A 24,528-nucleotide genomic window follows, 5' to 3' on the forward strand; every position below is an offset into this window, starting at 1 on the left:
AATTTCCGTCAGCGAACTCCGAATATTAGCGGAGAACTAACGCACGATGTCCGGAATGGAACCGTAACCTATGAAAGGGTTGAAGATAGCAAAGCGCAGCACAGAGTTCACAAGTGTGTCTACTTTCGTTCAATTTTTCCCATCATCTCTCACTAGATCGAACTGTTTCGTCAATAAGATAGTGGTAACCAGCCTAGTTATTTCAAACGCAAAAGGTCCAGTTCAGAGTCAGCGATTGGAGGCATGAAACGCCGCCGCACAACGCCTTCGAAGCCTAACGGATCAAGTCCAGTCAAAGGTTTTGAAGGAGAGAAATCGAAATTCTCACTCCAAATAAGTGCGTTATCTTCGTTCCTACCTTCAACTGCATGCGCTTCTGAGTCAGTTGCGTAAACGCTGAGAGTTCAGGCGAGACGGGATACATCCGTACATCTACCTTGCATCGCGTGTCCTCTGGTGTACTGAAACCTCAGTTTTCTCATATACGAACTTGACACGCAAAAGGTCTACATCAGAACCAGCGGTTTCCAGCCTAAAACGTCGCAAAGTAGCAAGCAGCGATCAGCCTGTAACGTGGAATAGTCGAGCTCCCGTTAGGAGTAGCAGTGAACAAGATAGTTCCAATACAGCAGGTGTGTGAATATGTTTATCTGGGGTCTGGTAATATCGGCCTATCTCTTTACCCAACAAGATAGCGAGCGTCGAGTTAGGGACTCAGGTCAAGCCCAAAGCATTAGCAGGACAGATACTCCAGTGATACCATGTACGTCTGTGTTCGTATACATCCTTATTTTGCATACTGATATGTTGCGAAATCAAGCTATGAGAGATCACAATCGAAAATCGAAGCGCTTAGTAGCATCCACGCAGGTCAAGCGATGTCTTCTAACGCAAGAACTCTCCTCAGAAGCTTCAGTGTCATCATGCTATCTATTGAATCAACGCTTGTGGAATAGTGAGCTGGTGAGGTCAACAGAGCATCGATTTGGCGATTGCTCTGACTGACTTTGCACAGTTAACGCGTCTGGAATACTAGTGGGGGATGGAATACAATTCACTCGACCCGAGAATAGAATTGAACAAAATTTACCGTACGTGTCTCCATTATCTGCTTTGCTTTTCAATTCCCACTGACGCTGCCACAGTACGGTGTGACTGGTTGAAGTCATTCGATGGCCAACGATGGCTGCTTCTTCCGACACCCGAAATAATACACAAAATCTCTACTCATTATGACGGCTTTATGAGCGTCACAATTGATTCTTTTGATCAGCCCCTGATCGAGACGGTTTGTCACCCCTGTTTTGATCAAGCTTCTTCGCATGTCATGATCAATCAACTATATGATGGGGCCGAAACATTCGAATATCGTATGCCGCCACTGGATGTGGATCTTCGATCTTTCAATTGAATCAATTGGCCCAACTCATCTAGTGGATCGAACTTTCCGGACATCAGAAATGCCACCAGTCAGCAAACAACTCGTCATTTTCATCCATTTCATATGTTGCCGACCCTCGTTTCTTGTGCGAAGCCCACTTTGTCATCTGCGATGCTGCCGCGAAATTGTCAAAATAGGAAAGCTAGCTGGACTTCACAGCCAAGGTTCAGTAGTTGTAGCCTGGGCACAAATTTTCTGCGTTTTCTATGCTCAATTCAATACAGTCTGCATATCGAACTTGACTTGCATCCAAGGTACCCTCCACATTTGCTTCAACCCGTCGTGTCCTTATCCCGATAGCTCCTCTCCATCGCTATCTCGCCGCCACTAAGAGACCCCATCCATCCTCCATCCCCTATAGTGGGCCATGTGTTTGCAGCCGATTTGCGTGGATGCCCAATTACTGTGCGCGTTGTCGAGGATATAATCAACTCCACTGACGATCTGAATTTGGTCTACTCTGATAACGATGAGAACCTCGACCCCTGTGACCTATCCGGTCGGATGGCCCAATATCGAGCATACCTCAGGCGCGTCACTCGCCGTATTGATGCTTGGAACTTGTGTTGCATGCAGCAAGTGAAGAAACGAGGGTGATGGACATCTGGTGTGGTCAATATGACATGTTTTGCCACCAATAGTGCCATTGTACCATTTCCAATGTTTTGGCTCTACCCGGGTGTCCTACCGCGGGTGCGTCGTGATGCGTTTTGACAATAAGTCTTCAGATGGCATCGTCCTTTGGGACGCATATGTGGCCGTTTCGTCTGGTAATTCCGTCTTCATGTGTCCAATGTCCTAGTAGTCCCCTCATTCCTTGTGGCCCTACTCGCAAGAGTTTGGCGAGGGCTACCCTTGTCAGGGCGTCATGTTCCGATTTTGAGAGTCAGATGAGGGAGATGAGGTCTGAGGATGCGATTTCTGTGGACTTAATATGCCGTGTCGGAGACGGTTCCACCAGTGTTTCGTCGGATCTGTTAAAAAGGTTGGCTGGGAGCAAAATTTGAGCTTTGTTGTCAGATTCCACCCCCTCACTTAGATCTGGACGCCTGGACAGAGCATCAGAATGATTCGTAGATCCTGCTTTATAGCTGAGTGTGAAGTCGAATCTGCTCAAATAGAGGCTCCAACGGGCGTGTCGTCGTGACAGATCTTGCGCCGTTTGGAAATGTTCCAGGTTTTTGTGATCTGTCCAGATCTTGAATGGGTGTCGTGCGCCTTCGAGGTAATGGTTCCAGTGTTCCAACGCTTTTATGATAGCCAAGAGTTCGCAATCGTGGACGTCGTAATTCTGTTCTGCTGGTGAAAATGACCTGGAAAGGAACGCAACTGGGTGCCAGTCACCATCTTTTCCTTCTTGCAGGAGGGTAGCTCCGTAAGCGATTAGTGATGCATCCGTCACTAGTCGATATGGATGCATGGGGTCTGGATAATTTAGAATGGGTTTACTGATGAACACCCTTTTTAATCGTTCAAAAGCTTCCTGGCATTTTGAAGTCCAGTTCCATTTTGCATCCTTTTTGGTGAGGTCATGTAGAGGGCACGCGATAAGTGAGAATTTGTCGATGAAGCGCCTGTAGAAATTTCCTAGACCTAAGAAGGAGCGAATGTCTCGGACAGTGCATAGAATTGGCCAATCTTGTATTGCGTCCACCTTGGAGTCTTTCATAGCGACGTGGTCTTTTGAAATTGTGTATCCCAGATATTGGAGTTTTTCTTTATAAAACTCGCATTTTTCTGGCTTCAAATAGAGGTCATTGTTGCATAAGATCTGGAAAACTTGGTTCAAGACTTGAATGTGTTCCACCATGTTTTTAGAAAAAATGAGGATGTCGTCCATATATACGGTTATTTTCCGGGCTGTGACGAGTTCTCTGAAGATCATGTTCATCATGGCTTGGAAAGTAGCTGGTGAGTTGGTGAGGCCAAAGAACATCATTGTGGGTTCATAAGAACCCAACTGAGTGATGAAGGCTGCCTTCCACTCATCTCCCTTTTTGATTCGTATATTGTTATATCCCCATCGTACGCCTAGTTTGCTGAAAATGGTGGCCCCTTTGATCACGTCCAACAGTTCTTGGATTAGTGGGAGGGGGCACACATTTGGGATGGTGTACGAGTTCAAATGGCGATAGTCCTGTACCGGGTGCAACTTTCCATCTTTTTTTCCTATGAAGAAAAATGGGGCTGCTGTTTGCGAGGTGGATCAATGGATGGTTCCCCGAGTGAGATGTTCCTTGATGAATTTTCCTAGTTCGTCATGTTTCTCTGGGCTCAAGGCATAGATTTTTGGTACTTGGGGTTTGAAAGTCGGTTTAAGATCAATGGCATGGTCCCAATAAGTATGTTCTGGGAGTCACTGCGACTTTCGTTCGCTGAAGATGTCCAAAAATTCGTGATGTGCTTTAGGAACTCTTTCCTTTAGATTGGTAATGACGATTTCGTCCTCCAAGTCCTGGTCGAAACTGGCAAATCCTGACGGTTCGGGAGCCAGTTTCCGAATGACTGGTCCCTCTGTGGCCTGTTTTCCTGATGGTTTATCTGGGAGATCAGGTTCCCCCTCGTTTGGTGAAAGAGATGGCTTAATTTGAGCCTTTCGTTTCTCTTCTGCATATTTCCTTATGTCCTGTAGGAGCCATTTCCGTTTGAGGTATGCTCGTAGTTGGACACCAAACGTCCCGCTATGGTCGCAGAGTCCTACATCTTCCGATAGTCTTCGGAGATGTTCTAGGCCCTGTTTTTCGCGCTCGCTGATACATGGTTTGTGCCGTGGCTCCACGTTTTGTAACCGCTTGTTATTTAGCGGTTTTCCCTTGCCCTAGTGAACCTGTGTGGTTGGTGGCATTTCTGGGGGCACCGATCAAAGTGCACTTCACGTTGCCTCCACTCGATGGAGGGATTGTGGTACATTAGCCAATCTGTTCCTAGGATAAGATCGTCTTTCCCTAGATTGGAGATAAACATCTGGATGCGCTCAGTGTGCATTCATCCATGGATGTCCCGAATGGTGAGGTTCACATCCAAGGCGGATTGGATGAGACCTGCTTTATTAATGGTATCATTAACGTTCCGGACACGAATAGGGTTGTTGAGCGTATAGGTGGGGAAGTGATGTCTCCTGACCCATGTCTCATTTACTATAACCCCTTCGCATGCCGAGTCGATGGTTGTCTTTGCTCCAGCGTATTGATCCCTGTTTGATACCTTCACGTTTAGGCGTATAGGGGTGATGATACGGTCATTCATTGCTCCGATACGAATACATTTGTTGGCATCAAACTCAGGTTTCCCTTGACCTCTTTCCTTTGATGGTGAGGGAGAGGTTAGGAAAAACGCTCCACGTGTCCCAAGATTACTTCTCTTGCTTCATCCACTCCTAACTCTCCTAAGACTGCTCCGATTCGAGCAGAATGACTGACGCTTCCATTTCCCTGTCGTCCGTCAGGCGACATGACGCGTTGCTGATGGTCCGTTTGGGGTCGTCCGGATGGGGCAGAGTATGGATGTTCCATCGAAGGACCAGGTTGTGGTACCCGCTGGTCGTTGTGATGAGCATCCTCCATCTCCATTCCTCAATATATTCCCGCTTGGTCTCCCATAGCGGGTGCGTCGTCTTCTCCTTCCAAATCAACCGCGCGGTTTCCTCTCCCTGTCGTACCCATGTGTCTCTTCGAGTTTCCTCGAATTGGGCGAACGCCTCTACGGGGTGACCAACAGTTAGCACCAGAGTGCCCTAACTTTCCACAGTTAGAGCAAGAGGTGGTTCGCTTGCCGTCAAATTTTCTCTTTTGACTTTTAGTGTTACGCTTCCTGGTAGCATCAATGTCCATGTCAACCACCTGGTTGTTCATTCTGCAAGGGGCAGTTGTGGAGTTATAGCGGATGGCTGGTTGAGTGTGGAAATGATTTAAATAATCGCTCCAGAAAGAGGTGGAGTTGGCGAGGATGGCCTTTTGAGCAGATCTTGCTCTGAGTTGTCTATCTATTTCGCAGGCTGTATTAATCTAATCCTGAATGGTGTCCTTCGGTTGAACTTCTTTGTCATATATTTTGTCCATGACGCGCAGGTCTAATCTGCATTGGAAGTAAGGGACCTGCTCTTTGTCGGAGATATTGGCATCGGTGGCAATGAGGATGAATTGGTTGGAGTATTCATCAACCATCATTCATCCTTGGGAGAAGGCCATGAGTGTGCTTTGCGCTTTATCGGTTTTGCCCGTCTCCCTGAATTGGAGTTTGAACTTTGTTAAAAAGTCCCTCCAGGTACCTAGATCAGTAGGAGGGTCTGCTCCTACTAACTTGAGGAGGAAGTTCTCCACCCAAGCTCCTGCCGTGCCATATCTCATGCATGAGAGCACAAGGGATATTTTATCTTGATTGGTCTTGTACCGATCAGATTCTGCTGCAAAAAGAAGGAGGCATTGGAGCATGAATTTCTGGGATTCAATGCGGTTGTCTGGGTAATTGTCTGGGAATTTGACCTTTCCTCTCCTGGGTTGTACTGTCATGGAAGGGGGGTCTGTAGAAGTCGAAGCTTGTCCTGACATTTTAGTGAGTGGTTTGTTTCGGGTGTTGATCAGTGTTTGGTCTGGTGATGAGTCGGAGTCTGATTGTGAGGTTGTTTCCTCTTGCTCTGAGTCTTTGGGGATTACCGGCGCCGGTTCCCTGTATTGGGGTACTAGTTCCCACTGGCTCTCTATTTTGTTCCAAATGTCCTCTTCTTCTATTCCGCCTTCGAGGGCAAAGTAATAACACCCGTTTTGGTATGAGCAGTTATCGTAGTTTGGAGGGGTGAATCTGTTATTGTCTTCGTAGACCCAAAATTCCCCTTTGCACCGGATAGGGCGATTGTTGTGACGGAGTTGGTTATTTATACGTCTAGTGCCAGGTGGGTATTCCTGGCCTAGGTCTTGCTCCAGAGTGTGTGTAGTAACGCTTTCTTTAATGGGGGTCTATTATCCCCACCAAGGAAGGTTATGAGAGAGAGTGTGGCAGCAAGCTAGTGTGAGCAAGGTAGGGGCAGAAGAGTCTATTCTAGTGTTACAAACTGCTTGTTCGGTAACCCCAAGAGTAGAAGGTTCTTCCCTAGGTTGCTCATAGAGAGAGGGTGGACGATGGTCTCGACTGTACGTGTAGCATAGGAGCCAGAGATGTATTGCAATGTAGAAATGAAGGTAGACAGTATGAAGACTGCCTAAGAACGAAGGTACTGTGGTAGGGAGACCACAGTGAACGAAGAGAATAGACTGAAGAACCTCAGCCTACTCTATGGCCTTTTATACTACTTTAGGAAATAGGGTGTAAGAATACCATATATGTATCCATAGGTATTCTCTAAGTTGTCTCTCTTAATACGACTACTCTTGTGCTTCTCCATTCGTCTCCTTCCGGCCAGGAAAGACTAGAAGCTCAATGCCCGGTGTGTGAGTAGTTTGTAAGGCGGCATTCTATGCCCACATGCAATATGGCTCGTGATACTCGACCAACGATAAGGTGATCTGTTGGGAGTGGATGACCAAGGTTATTATCTGTACCTTGTTGTACGCCTCAACTTGTGAGGCCGCTTGATATTTGTGATGATTGTGTCGGAATAGACTGCCGTTAAGGCCCAACAGAACGTGATCATAACACCATGTCTGAAGAGTATTGACTCAGATGGAACCGCCCAATTATTACTGGATCACACCTGGAGAAGATATGGACTGCCCGATAAAATCATATCAGACAGAGAAACACAATTTGCATCAAAAGTAGCGCAAGCACTACTCAAGGAACTAGGAATCACATCAGCGCTCAGCATAGCATACTACCCACAGATAGATGGCACCACAGAACAAATGAACCAAGAACTGTAGCAGTACCTCAGAGCATTCTACAACTCATCACAGGACAACTGGGCCGACCTAATTCCTTATGCAGAATATGCCCACATCGTACACCAACACTTAGCCACGAAGAAGTCACCATTTGAACTTCTACACAGATACCAGCCAAGAGCATACCCTGCCATTATAGGAAACATGAATGTACCCACTGCCAACACATGACTCGCTACTCTACAACATGCTAGGAAGGAAGCCCAAGCCAGCCTCGAACTCACAGCCGAAGCTATGAGGATATAACATGACCATTTTGGAATGGAACTACTGCCCTTCAAGAAAGGAGACCAAGTATGGTTAGATGGGAAGCACATCCACATAAATCACCCCTCGGAGAAACTAAGACCCAAACAATTTGGGCCATTCAAAATTATTGACACTATTGGAACAGTCAATTTCAAGCTGAAACTGCCCAACAGCTGGCAGTGCATTCATGACGTCTTCCATGCTAGTCGACTCACACCCTACAAGGAGAATACAGTCTATGGGCCCAACTATCTAAAACTGGCCCCAGACCTGATCAAGGGACAAGAAGAATTCAAAGTCGAGAAGATCATCGGAGCCCGACGCTTCGGGCGATGGAAGACACTATAGTACCTGATTAAATGGAAGGGCTACCCCAAATCAGATAACTCTTGGGAATCAGCAGCAAACGTCACCAATGCCAACAAAGCCATTGCAGAGTTCAATAAACGACACCCTTCCGCAGTTAGAGGAATGGAAGTATCGATCTTAGCCTTAATGATCAAACTGGAATACAATCGAGCACTTGAAGAAGAACAAATCAAGAAGCAGCTCCAGACCCACCCAATTGGGAAGAAACTACTAGCCACCAGACTAGGAATCCCCCAGATCAAAGAAGCAATCAACAACAGGATCAAAGAAGAACAACTCAAGAGGAAGCTTCTGAGCCTTTCCCTTGGAAGAAAGCTCATGGACGTAGGACTTAAAATGTCACAGATCAAGGACTGGGCAGACGCACAGTCAAAGAAGTTGCAAGAAGCAAACCTCAGAAAGAAATTCCAAGGTCACCTAATCAGGAAGAAACTTATCATTGCAGGATTTGAAACATTCAAAATCATGGAAGCAGTAGAGAAACGAGGCAAGGAGCTGGAAGGAGAAACCAAGCTCAAGGAGAAACTCCAGAACCGCCCAATTGGGAAGAAACTTCTTTCCATAGGATTGGTGACTCCCAGAATCATGGAAGAAGTCAACAAACAGTTCGCTCAGCTAATGAAGCGAATGACTGCATCATCAGCAGATCATCAAAAGGCAACCACAGACACTTCCCCGAGCAAGACCTATTCAGAACAGTCTTGGACGATGTCATGAACGGCTGTTCGGGACGAGAGGATCCTAGGCCACAAATAATATGAGAGGATTAGAGAGGATGATCGGGACTGATCAGACTAATGTCTCAGAATCAGAGAAGACTGTGTGAACAGCAGTTCTTAGATTGGACAGAAGTGGATAGCCTGAGGCTTCCACACTGCGCCGCAGTATCTATAAATATGTACAAGCAAATGCATGGACCAAGTATCAATGGAACAGGAACGCGAGGTGTAGTCAGGAGAAAGGTCCTATGAGTCCTTATCAAGAAGGTGAGAAAAGTAGGTAAGCATAAGTGAAGCGTTTCGTAACATTACCCCCCCCTCTAGGCCGTCAGTGCCAGAGACGGTAAGTAATAGTCCAAGAAAAACATAAGCAATGCACCTGAGTCATGTCATACAAAATAATATTTAGGGCACCAATTCTCGCTGCCCACAGTCGAGTCATGACGCGATAGCCCTTGAGTATGGACGTCATGATACCCCACCTCGTTACCAACCATGCGGGGACTGCGTTCTAGAGCCGAGTCCCTCTTCTCATCATGGCAGTGGGTACCGGCCCAACGGATTTGAACCGTCGTCTGCCCTGGCAGTTTTACGCCGTACCGGGCAAGGGTATCTGTTGCTCTCTAAGCTCCACGAGGGCAGAGTACAACGGGCGCGGTGTCGGACTCGCTGGAGTCGTATTCAGTGAAGGGGAGAGGTGGTCGAGTTCTCGTCGAGGAGCGTATGAGGCCGAGACGTGCGGGGATGATGTGATAGCGGGGGGAGACTTGTGCGAACCGATATACGTCTCGCTCTCTGTCAGTCCTTGTGGGGTAAGTCCCCGGCATTGGGCAAAGCGGAGCGCCATTTGAGGCCGAAGACAAGGCGCGAGATACCACAGCCGTGGTAGGCATGTGATACTCGGTGGAGGGAATGGGGTCGTCGGCAGGGTGAAAGGAGTCTCGAAGGTTCTGCAAGCCCATGAGTTTTTGCTCTCCAGCATTAATACGGGTGATGATTGTGCCCTCTCGGATCTGCAAGGCTCGCTATACGTGTCAAACGAAACTCCTTTCTTCTTCTAAGATCTCCAACGTCCTCTGAATCTCCGGTCTAGTCGGTCCTGACACGAACTCTGTGTTAGGTGTCCCCTCGATAAGTCCCATCATATACACGATGGGGGTCGTGAGGTAAGTTTCCCTATCCGGGAAGATGATGCCTTCGTTAGCTTCTCGGATCAAAGGGGGCGGTGAGGGAGAGGATGACGAGGATGTGGATATATCTATGACGGGGGACCCAGGAGTCTGTGCTGCGGCTGCTTCTTCTGCTGCATTAGCGTCGACCCGAGCCTGATACCTCCTTTCTACTTCTTCCATCTGGTCCTCTTGTTCTAACATGCTAAGCATGCGAGTCTCTTCCCGAATGTATCGGGCTTCGAAGTCCCCTACTTCTGACACAGTGGGGGAGCGAAGGTAACTGGGAAGCGACAATGTTCGTTCGTCGACGAGGGTGTCATCAACAGAGGAGAGGTAGAGGGATCCGTCGGAGGACATGTCCGTTCTGAAGTGGATTGGAGAGGAGTGGTTGAAGTGTTGGAGGAATTATGAGGATCGAGTTTGGGTTTTTATACGTTCTATGCTTTAGTGGTCCTGTGTTTACGAGGGCCTCTCGTAAAGGTAAAGCATTGTGTCTTTGGTCGAACACTTCCAAAAGTTCTTTGGCATTCCCCAGGTTTGCCCTTGTGATCCACTCGTCCGCCGAGCTCGGATACCCTTTCCAGTGTACCAAGTATTGGTATCCCCGTCCTCGTTTCCTTTTGTCGAGGATATCTTCCACTTCGTATTCTTCCTGTCCTTCGATCAGGTCAGGTGGTGGCTGTTCGAAGTTGGGTCCGTGGGCTATTGTTTCTTTGTATGGTGTAAGTAGGGAGGCGTGGAACATGGGGTGTATCTTCCATGTCGGCGGAAGCTTCAGTCGATACGTAATTGGCCCTAGCTTCTCTTCTATTTGGAATGGTCTGTGTAGTTTAGGGGCTAGTTTGTCCTTTGGGTGTGTGGTGGTAATGTTTTTTCCCGAGAGCCAAACTTTCTGTCCTACTTCTAGTTTAACTTCGTTCTCGGTGGTTTTTCTTTTCATTAGTTCTGCCGCAACCTCCAAGCTGGCCTTCGTTTCTTTTCGAAGCTGTTCTAGCTTTTCCAGTCTTAGCTCCACTCCAGGGATGCCGGACCTTGGTGTGATTTGGGGTACGAAGGTCAGATTGTAGCCGTACATGAGCTCGAATGGTGACTGGTGCGTGGCTGAATGTTCCCTTATGTTGTGTGCAAATTCGGCGTATGGTAGTAACTCAGGCCAGTTCGTTTGTTCGTAATTGCAAAATGCTCGCAGGTATTGTTCTAACTCTTGGTTCACTCTTTCTGTTTCGCCATCTGTTTCGGGATGATACGCGGTTGATAACGCTGTCGTGACTCCTAGTTTCTTCCATAGTTCTCTTGTAAATCGAGCGGCAAATTGTGGACCTCTGTCGGAGATGATCTTCTGTGGGAGCCCAAATCGTCTCCAGACGTTTTTCATGTAGAGGTCAGCCGTTCCTTCGGCATCTATGGTTTTGTCGCATGGGGTGTAGACAACTCCTTTGGTGCTTCTGTCCACTGTTACGTGTATTGCGTTATACGGTCCGACTTGTGGAAGATCCGTAATGAAGTCCATCATGACTGTCTGCCAGGGTCCTTCTGGTATTTCGTTAGGAATGAGCGGGGTGCGTGTGGGGTGTGTGATGTTTTTTGTATATTGACACATTGCGCATCCCATTACGTATTCTTTTATGAATGTGGACATTCCTGGCCACCAGAAGTTATCTGACACTAGGACGTAGGTCTTCCATCTTCCTGGGTGTCCTGTGGCTGGTGAATCATGGTACATTTTTGTGATCTGTCGTTTAAGTTCATTATCTGGTGGAACATATATTTTTCCTCTGTGCCAGATGAGATCATCTTCGTAATTCCATTCTTGTAGACCTTTGGAGAGGGCTCTGGGTCCTGATGCTTTAATAAGTTCCATTGCGTCTGATACTTCTTTATCTTTGGCTGTGACTTCTTTTAGCTTTCGTCTCAGCTGGCTGTCAAGCATCTCGACTGTTCCTCGTCCTGTTGCACTCTTGACGAATATTTGAGGTTGTAGTAGTACCTGGTTTTCGTTGTCAAATTTTACCCCCTCTTTCAGGTCTGGATGCCTGGACAGAGCATCGGGCCAGTGGGTAATGCCCGGTTTGTGGACGAGGGTGAAGTCAAAGCGGGAGAGGAAGAGTGACCAACGTGCTTGCCGGCGGGAGAGAGTTCACGCGGTGGAGAAATACAGGAGGTTCTTATGATCGGACCAGATCTCGAACGGGTGCCGTGCGCCTTCAAGGTATACGCGCCAGTGATCAAGGGCGTGTATGACGGCGAGCAGTTCCTTATCGAAGATGTCGTAATTCCGCTCGGCCGCAGTGAACGACTTGGATAAGTAAGCGACTGGGTGCCATCCGTCATGTGGCGTTTCTTGTGATAGGATGGCACCGGAAGCGAAATCTGACGCATCAGTCTCGAGACGGAATGGGCGATTACCGTCCGGGTACACAAGAACGGGAGTTGACGTGAAACAGTGTTTTAGTCGTTCGAATGCTTCGTTCCTTTCGGGAGTCCATTCGAATGGGACGTCTTTCTTCGTTAGGTCGTTAAGGGGTCGGGCCGTAGCGGCGAAGTCTTTGATGAACCTGCGATAGAAGTTTCCAAAGCCCAGGAAGGATTGTACTTCCTTCAGGTTCTTCGGAGTTGGCCAGGCGGCGATTCCATCAACCTTGACGGGGTCCATAGATATATTATCCGCGGAGATGATGAATCCGAGGTATTCGACTGTGTCCGTTTCGAAGGTGCACTTGGAGGGTTTCAGGAATAAGTCGTTGTCCAAGAGTATCTGCATAACTTGGGTTGTCACGCGTTGGTGTTCTTCGATGGTTTTCGTGAACACCAAAATGTCATCCATGTAAACTGCCAGGACTTGTGCTACGATGAGGTCATGGAAGATGATGTTCATCATTGTTTGGAAGGTGGCGGGTGAATTGCAGAGACCAAAGAACATTACGAGGCATTCGAATAAGCCAAATTTGGTCATGAAGGCTGTTTTCCATTCGTCGCCTTCTGCTATGCGGATGTTGTTGTACCCCCATTTTACGTCAAACTTAGAGAAGATCCTTGCCTTCGATTTGGCAATGGTTCTTATTACGTCGTCGATCAGGGGTAGTGGATATTTGTTTTTTATGGTCCATTCGTTCAGTTTTCGATAATCTTGCACCGGTCGTAGACTTCCTTCCTTCTTTTTTACGAAGAAGAAGGGTGGCGCTTGCGGGGATTTAGATATCCTAATGGTTCCTCGTTTTAGATGTTCTTGGAGCATCTCATGGAGCTGGTCTTCCTCTTCTTCCGTCAGCGGGTACAGTTTACATCCCGTTGGTTCCCATCCTGGTTTCATATCAATCTTATGGTCCCATTGTGAGTGTTCTGGAAGTCGCTGTGAAGCTTCCTGACTGAAGATTTTGGCGAATCATTTAAGTACGTATGCCGGAACGATTTCCTCGATAGGCCGTTCCGTTTTTGCCTTGTTCGCCTTTTCTGCCAGCTGTTGCGACTTGTTTCCGATGGAACCGATATGAATTGCTTCAAGGGGGTGTGCTTCTAGTGGGTTTTGATAGTACCATTCCTCGTAGAATTCGGAGAAGAAGGTATCTTCAATTTCATCTTCTTCCGGGTCGTCTTCTATTCTGGAATATCCGATCGTTCTGTTTTTTTTTTGCCGTGCAGGCGTTAGTGCTTGTATGGTAAACTTAGGTCGGCTGACTAGACACGTGGTAGCGCAGTTTGAAAACGTAAGGCTGTTTTTTGCCCAGTTAATTTGCGGGTTATGTTCATGCAGCCAGTCCGTTCCCAAGATCACATTTTCGCCTCCTAGGTTAGTGGCTAGTAGCTCGCATTGTTCGTCGTGATAGTCGCCTTCTTCGTTTGTCATTCTCATAAGCATGCGGGCTTTGTTGGTGATTTTTCCTCCGTCGTTGGCCGTTCCATCTACGTTAAACACAGGGATAGGTCTGCCGATTTTCTGCGTTGGTATGTTGTTATTTAAGCAGAATTGTTTGTTGATGAGGAGTCCTTCTGCTCCCAAATCGATCAATACTCGGGCTTCGGTGGTTCCTCCCCTATGTTTTAGATGCACGTTTATCCTCATAGACGATTTCTGATTTGATTTGGTGAGCCATACAAATGTTTTTACAGGAGGACTTGGGACAGGTCTACAGTACACCGGAGCCGTAGGCCTATTTAAAAATCCGATTCTTTTCGCTTGCTCATCTCGCTTAACTCCTGAAGGAGTGCTTCCTGTTCGTCCCACCTCATCTTCCCGATAACCCTTTGGATCTCTTCTCGGCTAATCTCAGGCTCTGTCTCACGTACAGGCGCATCCGGTCCAGGTGCGTGGGCCTGGCGAGCTGCGAGTCGGGCTCGGAACGGGTTAGTCGTCGCCACGCTTCTACCTTGCGTCGTAGTGCCTCCTTGAGGACTGTTTGAAGCTCCTGTCGAGAACGTTCGGCCATAGCCGCTTCCTCCGCCTCCCATCCTGCCGCCGGTCTGAGCCGAGCGGTTCCCCATCGTTCCACTACTCTGTTGAACATATCTAGCTGACCCTTCATGTACCCTAGACGAACCCCTGACAGGGCATTGGTTGGCCATATGTCCTTTCTGGCGACAGTAAAAGCACCCACCCTCCATTCTGAGGCGGTTGCATTCCTCGTCCGTGAGGGTTGTTCGGACTGAGTCTACGGCCATGGGGACAACGGAATTATTCATGGAGGATGGAGCGTTGGATGAGTTGTAGCGGAAAGGGTTGCTGGATCGAATAGCAGTGGAGGGTACGGAGCTTTTTATGCTCTGCAACTCTCTCCATTGATTATCAAACCTTCGGGTGTATTTTACCCAATCGTCCATTGTCGTCGGCATGTCAGGAAGTCTGTAAATTTGTTTGAGGATCTCTGGGTGTATGGTGCGACGGAAGTAGTCGACGGTGGATTCAAGATCAAATCCACTTTCTCCTGCCGTCATGAGGTAGTCCGTGACAAACTCGTCTGCTGACCGCTTTCCCATTCTCATTGTGAATAGTTTTTGTCTCGCCTTCTGTTCGAGACTTTCATCTTTGAATGCGGCGGCCAGTTCTTTTAAGAAGTCCTTGAACGTTCCCCATGTTTTTCTTGTTTCCGTTGCCTTGTATTCTCGAAGTTCCCTGTCGAAGTAGTATTTCTGGGCAAAGAGTGATGCCGTTCCTTCCCTCATGTATGACAACACCATCAGGGTTTTATCCTTATCGGTGTCGTACTTGGTCGGGTTGGCGAGAATGTACATGTGACATTCATATATCCATTCTCTGTACTTCGACCTTGTGCCATCGAAATCTTTCAGTTTGTTTCCTCTGTCCGACATTCCGTCTTCGTCGTCTGTGGTGTCTGTTGTTGGTGGAGGGTTCGGTTGTGGGTTTGGGTTTGGGTTTGGCTGACTCGGCCCTGCTATAGGTTCCGGGTCTTCTTCGTCGACTGGGGTTAATACTCCTGCGGGAATTGGGGTTTCTTTGATATCTTCTTTGGGAATATCAATCGGTGATAGAACAGGTTTTGTTTGGATGGGGGAATCTACGGTTCTGAGAGGTGCCTTCCTGTCTTCCCAGGGTACTAGCGGGGCGTCGACTGTTTTTCCGCTGTTCTGTCCCCCTACGTAAACCCAGTTTCCCTTGGATGTTCTTCTGATCGGTTGTCCGAAATGGACAAATGTGTCGGAGTGTTTCAAGTAGTCGGTTCCGTGTGGAACTCGCCCTACGCTTCTTCCTGAACCTTTGGAAGTCGTCTTGTTGGATCAAAGAGCCAGCGCTAGTCTCAACCTGATCAAGGTTCGAGGGTCAAGGCAACAGCAGCTCATTCTGGCCGGGTACAGTATTTCTGCTTCTGGTATAGTACCATATGTAACGTCGAGTGCAGTTGTTTTGGTCGTACTTCCACTGGGTTGATTACCAGATAGAAGTATTCTACAACCTGAAACGACCCACACTGAAGTGGAATCGTCCAACCGTTCGCTCGAAGTGTATAGTAACTACTACGGTCGACGGACGCTTGTCTTTTGGGACTGCCTAGCGCCGTATGTATCTAGCCGGTGTTCTGCTGCAAAGAAAAGGGTGGAGTAGGATTGTGTGTGGAGAGGCTATCCAGATGTCACGAACGGCTGTTCGGGACGAGAGGATCCTAGGCCACAAATAATATGAGAGGATTAGAGAGGATGATCGGGACTGATCAGACTAATGTCTCAGAATCAGAGAAGACTGTGTGAACAGCAGTTCTTAGATTGGACAGAAGTGGATAGCCTGAGGCTTCCACACTGCGCCGCAGTATCTATAAATATGTACAAGCAAATGCATGGACCAAGTATCAATGGAACAGGAACGCGAGGTGTAGTCGGGAGAAAGGTCCTATGAGTCCTTATCAAGAAGGTGAGAAAAGTAGGTAAGCATAAGTGAAGCGTTTCGTAACAGACGAAGCCCAAGAGCAAACCCTCAGACAGTGCAAATTGGCACACTTAAGCATACCAGGAACTGCAAAGGCAGGCAAATCGCGGTTTGGCATGGCCAAACGAACAGTGGTGATCTAGGCAGGAACCGCCTGAACAGACACAGCCCAATATACAATCCTTACTAGGACCATTGTTGTTACATCCACCAAGCTCTCGCTGCACCACTGTCACTACTTGCTCAAACAAGGATGAAAAGGAACCTATAAAGGAATGAAAGACAAAGTCCAACCCTCTCCCCAACTTCCCCAACAAACCTTCCCTCTACACAGATATGTCTTCCTCCTCGCTCTCCCATCTCCTCAATGGCAACCACCATCTGTCACCACTCTCCCTTCTAGTGCCGGAACCCTTCCACACCCTCCCCATGACCAACATCCACAATGCCCTCCCTTACCCTAATGCTGACCCTTTCCCTGGAAATCGGCTCCCTCCTATCCCCGACTTTAATGATGCAGGTTAACCCATCTCTCACCCTAGCAGCCCACCATACAACCCCAAACAAGCCGCATGCAAACATGAGGTGCATTGCTTGACTGACACGCCATCACCAAGAACCAGATTGCTGTCTGACTGGCTGAACCATGTCTGCGCGGCAGAACAAGTTGGGCCCATGCTTCCGGCTCACTTGCCTGCTCCTCCTAGCAACTGGCAGAATGGTGCCCGTGCTTCAGAATGAGTCTGGCCCCCATTTCCCGTTCACTTACCCTCACCCCTTCCTCTCATTCTGCCATCACCCACTGCTGACACTTGACTCTGCTGGGAATGCGATTGACCCGGGCACCTTATCGCCAGCTGCCCCATCATGCACATCCGCTACCACACCGACCTCACAGCCCGTAATTTCATACAGGACTACAAGGCCTATGAAGAAGGGATCAAACGTCTTTCAATGCAGCTAGACCATGTAGCAGAGAATTTTGGGTACTACTGGCACATCAGGGAAAGGATGATTGACAATGCTGCCTGGGAGGGACACCTGGTACACCATGCCCCAGTGTCATGGATACGACTCACTTCCAAGAACTCCCGCTCCCCGACCACACTAACGTCACAAGCCAACGATGAGTGTAAAAGGGGGGTAGTGTTAGGACCGCGTCCGAACACGTGCTTGGCACATGGACAAAAGGGAAGGTCAGGTGTTTCCTCAGACTCAAACTGTTAATGACTAAGACTGTGACTGGACACATGTCTAAGCACATGACTCAGGATATGGTCATGAGATATGCACATGACTCGGACTTGGACTGTTTGCCATTTACATGCTAACGCATGAACACTTATGTACTATGATCTCTTTCTTATTGTGATGACTGATGTCAATCGTGATCGAGTTCTGATAGAACATTGCTATGGACAGACATTTGATATACTTACTATATATGGTTACATCAAGGAGCTGCGGAGTATGAACAATGACTGTGGATTACTTAGCATTTAGAAGCACGGACCATATGTCCGTCCCACCCTAAACAGCATGTATTATATACAGGAGAGCTGAGCTTCTTAGAAGATCAGCTCATTCACTTTGTATACATCTCAATCTCTGAACTGCACCTGGTGTCTGGCCCCTTCAGCCCACACCCTGTGAACTCTGCCAGATCCAAAGAACCATACTTAGTCTGATAAAGCACTGGACTCATCTCAAAGCCTCCATCATCCTCTACTGCCTGCAACCTATCAAGAACTCACCGCATATTGAGTTATTCGCTGGGATCCCTCTGAAGTCATCTGTTGTATCAGAGAAGACTTGTTTGTACTAGACGAGCAATGGCATCTAGTCAACTAACACCTCCTCCACTTGTTTGAGGACAGGATCAATAGTGATCAAAAATTCTTGGACCAAGCCTGAAGATGATCAATCATCTTTATACGTTGGGCTGTCACTATCATGTTTAGCCCAGGGAACCCCTTTTAGTGCAATAGGCGCACGTAATAAGCCTAGCGGCTTAACAACACCTCTTTCAACTCAGTATGTCTTGCGTCACATCTTGTGAAAGCATTGCACTCCTTTCAGAACATGCGCTAGCTGGTTTACCTGCAGTGAGTCAGAAGTGTTGGGTATCTTGTAAATGATGCTGGTAGATCCATTTTGAAGGAGCAACTTGGAGCAAGATTGAAGATACAGAGAGAAAGGAAGAGTAAGACAGGTTGTTTTGGTGAGCAATAAGATCATATGTGTTCTTTGCCCACTGTTTGAGACCATACCGCCTAACCTTTAGAGGATGAGACTCAAGATTTAGAGCTGAATTGTCTGACTAATAACATGCACACTTGGCATCTCCATCTGCTGTCTGCTTAACTTGGTTTCTCTTGTTGTATCAATTTTGCGATACTTGTTTGCTCCAACCTCCTCTGTCAGGGCCTGACCTGGCTTATGACTAACCCCTGCCAGGTGTATATACTGTGTATGCGGAAATATGGAAGCTTACAAAATACCACTATGGCCTTTTTGATAAGAGTCAGAAACATAGAGTGCTGCTCAGCCAGGGCAGGTTGACATTGCCATGGACTGCATCGAAGGAAATCTTGATTGGATAATTCTAAGATCAGGTCATGGGTACCAAAGATGCTGAGGGTCAATGATGGTTTGATGTCCTCTTAGTTCATCATGTACATATCACATGGGTCATGCTGGAGCTCGACGTTACTTACAGTATAGTAGGTATTCAACAAAGGCAGGAGTAGTGGGAGAACTCACAGTGCCAAATACTCTGCGACAAGCTTGGCTTCATGTTGGACTCTAAACTCACTTTCATCAAATTCGATTCACTAATCTCAGCTTTCTCTAAAGTATCCCGAAAGTCATCAAGGTTTGAGACTTGCTCCAGTTATATAGGCAGTGCACAGGGTATGATGATACAATTATATACATAAGTGTATACAAGAACCTACATAGTTACATAATCGTATACTAGAACCAACATAATTATATACCAGAACGAAATAGAGGATATGGAAGGAAAGATAAGCCGGGACAGAAGATCCCCAATCTCCTAAGTGATTTTAGGCTTCCTGCCACTGTAGATAGAGCTGATCTTGCTGCGTTTTACCTCCCGTACAGGACTCCGTAGAGAGGGCGAATGGGGAGAGCTTGAAGAACGTTTGTGCAAATAGTGTTGAAGCGTCGTCGTCATGGGTTTGATGAAACGACGGCTATCGCTGGACTTGTTGGACCTCGAGTCTTTGCCCTCGCCAGAAATGTCATCCACAACATCCACAACATCCACAACCTCGGGTGACACAACTTGGGTTGTTGAGGCACCCTCGGGCGATGTGACCTGGGGCGATGTGACCTGGGGCGATGTGACCTGGGGCGATGTGACCTGGGGCGATGCAACCTGGGGCGATGCGACCTGGGGCGATGCGACCTGGGGCGATGCGACCTGGGGCGATGCGACCTGGGGCGATGCGACCTGGGGCGATGCGACCTGGGGCGATGCGACCTGGGGCGATGCGACCTGGGGCGATGCGACCTGGGGCGATGCGACCTGGGGCGATGCGACCTGGGGCGATGCGACCTGGGGCGATGCGACCTGGGGCGATGCGACCTGGGGCGATGCGACCTGGGGCGATGTGACCTGGAGGGACGCGACCTTGGATAACACAACCTCGGGTGACGCAACCTGGACCGAGGCAACCTGGGGCGGCGCGACCTGGAAGGACGCGACCTTGGGTAGCGCAACCTCGAGTGACGCGCTCTCGGGCGACGCAACCTGGAGCGAGGCAACCTGGGACAATGCAACCTGGGGCGATGCAAGCTGGGGCGGCGCGACCTTGGATAACGCAACCTCGGGTGACACAACCTTGGGTCGCGCAACCTTGGGTCGCGCAACCTTGGGTCGCGCAACCTTGGGTAGCGCAACCTTGGGTAGCGCAACCTTGGGTAGCGTAACCTTGGGTAGCGCAACCTTGGGTAGCGCAACCTTGGGTAGCATAACCCTGGGTAGCGCAACCTTGGGTAGCGAAACCTTGGGTAACGCAACTTTGAGTGACGCGACCTCCTGGGGTGTGGCATCATTCGCTACGGTGGGTGACCTCCATCTTGTGTTAAGAGCGATTAACGTCTGGATGAAATCAATCGCATCATCTCTACTGATGGTATAGGCATCGGCGACGCGCTCGTAGAAAGCGTCCATTTCGCATTCTGATCTTGAGTCCAGCTTCATTCCAGCATTGAGCACGACCCAATGGGGCTGGACATGCGACTCCAGTGTGGGCAGGTTTCTAAATGGATATTTGTAGGATGATGCTGAACTTTCCTCATCGGCGCCGTCAGGTCGAGAGTGTCTATACACGTCCATGATCCGTTTAGATCCTAATGGCACCATCTTATATTCGAATTTTGTGGCTCCATTGTACCTCTGGTATATCCGAAGTGAATCGAGTGCAAAGAAACAGCATGGAGCTACGAACCAACGTGATGTTGCCTTCTGTGTGATTGTGGAGGTTCGTGACCATGTCGGGAGAGGGAAGCAAAAGCCAGCGTTTGGCATCGAATAGTCGGTGCCAATCGACTTTAACTGCCACAAATTAAGAGAACTGAAACAAAAAGAATTGGACAACGTCTCTCACGAAGAAGAAGGTTTCTGGCGTCGTCAATGTTGAAACACCGATGTCCAATTCCCCACGCGCGTTCTAAGTTTGTGATCTGTGATACAATGAGTTAAGACTAGTGCAGAAACTATGACATACTCACTAGGTCGTCATTATTCATCTCACACCGTGGAAATATGTGTGCGAACTCCAACGGTGCCTCATCATCCAATTCTCTGGTTAAAAGACATTGGCCTCCAGTAGGATCGAGTTCCAATACCACAGATTTCGACACGCGAGTTGTAGCTTTCGTCGACTTTCGACCGTTATGCATGTCTGAACCGGCCGCAAGGTCATGGATTTTACTTTTACTCTGGATGGACCCACGGAAGGACGGTTTCTGACGTAGACGGTGGGATGCCACAGTAGCCACCGATGCAGTCTGGTGGTATGATGAAGACATGAAATAACAGAGTACAGGAGGGAGGCGAAAATGGATGGAATGATAGAGGGAAGATATCAGAATGAAGGAGGAATGTCGTATAAAACAGCCATGGCCAGGCCGCTTTTATAAGAGATGTGGCAGCACAGATCCTGTGGCAGCATGGACGGCGGATAATAGGTCCACTGGGTATCGATGGTGGCAGCCAATGCTAAGCAGCTTTGGCTGAAACAAGGCGTAGAAGCGTGACAAAGCGAATGTGGTCAAACGCTTGGGTTGTGGCTGCTGTCAAACGATTCCAACAAATCTTGACGAACTGCAACCAGCGAGGCTCATGAGTAACCAGTGAGGCGTAAACGGCGGCACGACACACGATAAATCATGTTCGCCTCCACATTCAGCTCTAACGACGAGTACTTCATCCCCCAGTGCCATTCGAGGCGCGTCAGCTGCACCCGGCGGTCAACGGTCGGATCACGACGCGAGAGGCAGGACCGAACGCACCATCCCGTTGAACTGCCAGAGGCGCGGGTTGAGCAGATAACACGGCATGATCGATGGTCCTGATTCCTGTGTGACGAGGCATCGTTTTGGGTCTGCAAGTACAGAGGTGGAATTGGAGCGGGGGTCTCCGAGCTTTCGGGATGCTGGTCGACATCTCGGAAGGTCACGACGTCAGCGATGAACCTGTGAGCTTTCTGAAGCCCGCGCGTACTAGAAGTATCAGAAGGGATTGCGTCCCTGACTGTGCTATTGTTTTTTGATGGATCACTGATATCTTGGGAGTTGGAAAGGTCCAGGGAACCTGTTGTGTCACTCCTCTTAAATGGGCTTGACCACCTCAACGGAGCGGATGCTGTGATGCCCATTAAACCGTTTCCTATGAGACGGACTCTTGCGAATGAGGAATGTTGAGATGAGGCGGTTGAACAATCAAGTGAGATAGTCACACCGAAGCAAGAATTAGAAGGTGGCACAATGGCGCACAGTCACATGATAGATTTGGACAGCACCAAGCGGAGAGTCTTTGTGTAGCGTCGACATGTGAAGGGGCCAGTCGCCCATCGGCATGCTCGATCGAACTAAATTCACAGCGCGTGTAGGAGTCGCACGAACCAGGTCAACGAACAACCAGCGGGCACCTCAGTGTTTGTCCGACGGAGCGCGCCGGTCTTCCAAAGTATTGGACACCCAGCCATGCGCACGCAACCAAGATAGATGCAAGATCGATAAATGCATATTCAAGCGAGAGGTGTAGAGGCCTCAGAGAAGTAGACTTCGCACCATGGGAACGAGTTCCCGGGCACCGACTCCGTGGAGAGAGAGAAAGCGCGAGTACCAAAGCTACGGGACGCGATGAAAGCCCGATCCACAGAACCGACACTTGACATATTAAGGTCCAATAAACGTAGCATCAACATCCAGAATAGAACCATCACACAGCTCGTCCAGTGTCTGCGGCAATTCGTCCGCATAACCCCCTAGCTGGCCGTCATTGAGCACGCGCGCAGCCCACCCCCCGCGCTTCCTGACACTCTCCAAACAAGAAGACCGCCAAGCGAGCGAGAGACGCCTGCGGTGGGTCCCATACTCAGTCTCAGATAGTGCCTCGGACGGACCGAGGCCAGCGCGGTCTCCGTCGCCCCCAGAGCCGCTAGACGCGCCGCTATCGACGCCGCCGTTTTGACAGCGAGCGCACAGCGAAGGTGTCCACGTGAACCGGCTCCTGAAGCACGGCCGGAGGCAAGCCCATGGGCGCAAGCGGCGCCGGAGGGGCAGCCTCGGATATGCGTCGGGGGATGGTAGTCGTAGAGGAGTCCGAGGTGATGATGCAAACGTCGAGTGCGGCTCGTATCTGAGCCACGTGCCATAGACGCGCTCTATGTAGTCAAGCGTGAAAGTGGCTTCGCGCTCAGACACCGGCCAGAGTAGCTTGGCCACCTGCGAGAGCCCTGAGTGCCCCGATGTGATCTCGTGATAGAGCTTGACGCCAGCGTCGCAGATGGCGGAGTGGAGCTTCAAGTGCGATACCAGAGTCGGTAGGGTATCAAATGTGTACGAATGGGGCGCGGTGGCCGGCGAGGACGTTCCAGTTACATCTGGCTGATCGAATCGGTCAATCGAACCAAGGCCACGCCGTAATGGCAATAACCGATATTTGAAAGTGTCAGCACCTGCTTAAAGCTAGACGTTCGTGAGATATGACTCTGGATGAAACAGGGGAGGATGAACCGTCTCGATGTGCGGTTGTTGCTTTGCACTGGTGGGGGCTTCCATAGATTTCTGGCGGCGGTCCCACAGTTTGTCGACCATCTCAGGCAAAGGGAGGAGCAGCCATCGGTGGCTGTCAAACGATTCCAACAAGTCATGATGGACTAGATCGAGGAGAACATCAGTGATGGTTGAGGCGCATAGACGGTAAAGCACACAATATATTCGATTTGCTTCTGTGTCCAAATCGAGCGAGCTGTATTGCATTCCCCACATTCATTCGAGACGCGTAAGCTGCAAAAGAAATCGGCGATCGCGTTGACAAGCGGGGGCAAAGGAGAAGGAAAAAAGCAGACCATCTCCTTGTTGTCCCAGAGACGCTGATTTAGCAAGTAACATGGTTCGACTCGGGCCTCCGACGCGAGCTCATTCGTCACAAGGCAATGTTTGATGTTTGAGATGGCTGGTTGCGGAGCTGGAGAGAGTGTTTCATTAGGAGTTACAGAGCGTTGGTCCGTAGGGATAACTTTGCTAATCCTCGCGAATGGAGTAGGGACGTTCGGATGATGATCAACTTTTTCAAAGAAGGGAAATCAGTAGGTATAAAAGGCTATCAATGAGGGTCTGCGCACTCAACATGTGTGTAGATTCGGCCTCTCTCAGCCTCTTAGCTGGGGTTGACACCCTCGATGGTGTGAAATCCCTGCTGCGCTTCAGGCCCGGCCGTTTAACGCCCGAATCTATGGACCGTGAGACACAGTCGGCGGATTGTGAGTCAACGTCTTTTAGAATCAGTGTTTGAGCACATGGAACGAACGGTTGGAAAAATATAAGCATACCGGTATTGCCGGTATTGGTTGAAGAATCTGCAATGCGCCCACTCCCCTTCGATAGGCTTGACCCAATCAACATCTGGGATGCCGCGCTGCTCGAGGAGCCCCACTGCTCCCTCGGTCGTCGCGGCGCAGACTAAGTGAGATCGCTTGCTGCCACCCGCGATGTGCTGACACGTGACCGTGACCGTTGTCAGTCAGACAGTCTGGTGAAACAAGAGTCAACCTTGTCCTAGCAGCGGGAA

The 24,528-nt window shown here is 49.1% G+C and overlaps 12 protein-coding genes across 12 annotated transcripts; 5 read left to right on the forward strand and 7 right to left on the reverse strand.

The window, feature by feature from the left end:
* Nucleotides 1-642: 642 nt before the first annotated feature.
* HETIRDRAFT_307631 (uncharacterized protein) lies at nt 643-1,005 on the forward strand (the record flags this gene model as incomplete). Its single annotated transcript, XM_009542170.1, has 2 exons — nt 643-763; nt 821-1,005. The coding sequence occupies 2 exons, from the start codon at nt 643-645 to the stop codon at nt 1,003-1,005; spliced, it is 306 nt and encodes a 101-aa protein (XP_009540465.1).
* Nucleotides 1,006-3,797: 2,792 nt separating this feature from the next.
* On the reverse strand, nt 3,798-4,687 carry HETIRDRAFT_447215 (uncharacterized protein; the record flags this gene model as incomplete). The annotated part of the gene is made up of 3 exons (XM_009542171.1): nt 3,798-4,191; nt 4,269-4,405; nt 4,460-4,687. 3 exons carry the CDS (start codon nt 4,685-4,687, stop codon nt 3,798-3,800), a joined length of 759 nt encoding a protein of 252 aa, XP_009540466.1.
* A 139-nt stretch (nt 4,688-4,826) lies between these two features.
* HETIRDRAFT_98969 (uncharacterized protein) lies at nt 4,827-5,988 on the reverse strand (the record flags this gene model as incomplete). The annotated part of the gene is made up of 2 exons (XM_009542172.1): nt 4,827-5,140; nt 5,709-5,988. 2 exons carry the CDS (start codon nt 5,986-5,988, stop codon nt 4,827-4,829), a joined length of 594 nt encoding a protein of 197 aa, XP_009540467.1.
* A 2,073-nt stretch (nt 5,989-8,061) lies between these two features.
* Nucleotides 8,062-8,652, forward strand: HETIRDRAFT_423675 (uncharacterized protein; the record flags this gene model as incomplete). The annotated part of the gene is made up of 1 exon (XM_009542173.1): nt 8,062-8,652. One exon carries the CDS (start codon nt 8,062-8,064, stop codon nt 8,650-8,652), a length of 591 nt encoding a protein of 196 aa, XP_009540468.1.
* Nucleotides 8,653-9,688: 1,036 nt separating this feature from the next.
* Nucleotides 9,689-10,183, reverse strand: HETIRDRAFT_423676 (uncharacterized protein; the record flags this gene model as incomplete). The annotated part of the gene is made up of 1 exon (XM_009542174.1): nt 9,689-10,183. One exon carries the CDS (start codon nt 10,181-10,183, stop codon nt 9,689-9,691), a length of 495 nt encoding a protein of 164 aa, XP_009540469.1.
* A 50-nt stretch (nt 10,184-10,233) lies between these two features.
* Nucleotides 10,234-10,893, forward strand: HETIRDRAFT_307382 (uncharacterized protein; the record flags this gene model as incomplete). Its single annotated transcript, XM_009542175.1, has 1 exon — nt 10,234-10,893. One exon carries the CDS (start codon nt 10,234-10,236, stop codon nt 10,891-10,893), a length of 660 nt encoding a protein of 219 aa, XP_009540470.1.
* Nucleotides 10,894-11,789: 896 nt separating this feature from the next.
* Nucleotides 11,790-11,960, reverse strand: HETIRDRAFT_248170 (uncharacterized protein; the record flags this gene model as incomplete). The annotated part of the gene is made up of 1 exon (XM_009542176.1): nt 11,790-11,960. A coding segment is annotated over one exon (171 nt), but the record flags the coding sequence as incomplete, so codon positions are not given.
* Nucleotides 11,961-12,338: 378 nt separating this feature from the next.
* HETIRDRAFT_308315 (uncharacterized protein) lies at nt 12,339-12,563 on the forward strand (the record flags this gene model as incomplete). Its single annotated transcript, XM_009542177.1, has 1 exon — nt 12,339-12,563. A coding segment is annotated over one exon (225 nt), but the record flags the coding sequence as incomplete, so codon positions are not given.
* A 1,415-nt stretch (nt 12,564-13,978) lies between these two features.
* On the reverse strand, nt 13,979-15,130 carry HETIRDRAFT_306371 (uncharacterized protein; the record flags this gene model as incomplete). The annotated part of the gene is made up of 1 exon (XM_009542178.1): nt 13,979-15,130. One exon carries the CDS (start codon nt 15,128-15,130, stop codon nt 13,979-13,981), a length of 1,152 nt encoding a protein of 383 aa, XP_009540473.1.
* Nucleotides 15,131-16,315: 1,185 nt separating this feature from the next.
* On the forward strand, nt 16,316-17,702 carry HETIRDRAFT_412908 (uncharacterized protein; the record flags this gene model as incomplete). Its single annotated transcript, XM_009542179.1, has 5 exons — nt 16,316-16,333; nt 16,482-16,719; nt 16,768-16,926; nt 17,098-17,258; nt 17,622-17,702. 5 exons carry the CDS (start codon nt 16,316-16,318, stop codon nt 17,700-17,702), a joined length of 657 nt encoding a protein of 218 aa, XP_009540474.1.
* Nucleotides 17,703-19,257: 1,555 nt separating this feature from the next.
* Nucleotides 19,258-21,260, reverse strand: HETIRDRAFT_165974 (uncharacterized protein; the record flags this gene model as incomplete). Its single annotated transcript, XM_009542180.1, has 4 exons — nt 19,258-20,625; nt 20,678-20,784; nt 20,837-20,912; nt 20,961-21,260. The coding sequence occupies 4 exons, from the start codon at nt 21,258-21,260 to the stop codon at nt 19,258-19,260; spliced, it is 1,851 nt and encodes a 616-aa protein (XP_009540475.1).
* A 1,371-nt stretch (nt 21,261-22,631) lies between these two features.
* HETIRDRAFT_423681 (uncharacterized protein) lies at nt 22,632-23,849 on the reverse strand (the record flags this gene model as incomplete). Its single annotated transcript, XM_009542181.1, has 4 exons — nt 22,632-23,342; nt 23,472-23,583; nt 23,669-23,744; nt 23,807-23,849. The coding sequence occupies 4 exons, from the start codon at nt 23,847-23,849 to the stop codon at nt 22,632-22,634; spliced, it is 942 nt and encodes a 313-aa protein (XP_009540476.1).
* Nucleotides 23,850-24,528: the final 679 nt, after the last annotated feature.

This window comes from Heterobasidion irregulare, assembly GCF_000320585.1.
Source record: "Heterobasidion irregulare TC 32-1 unplaced genomic scaffold scaffold_01, whole genome shotgun sequence".
NCBI lineage: Eukaryota > Fungi > Basidiomycota > Agaricomycetes > Russulales > Bondarzewiaceae > Heterobasidion > Heterobasidion irregulare.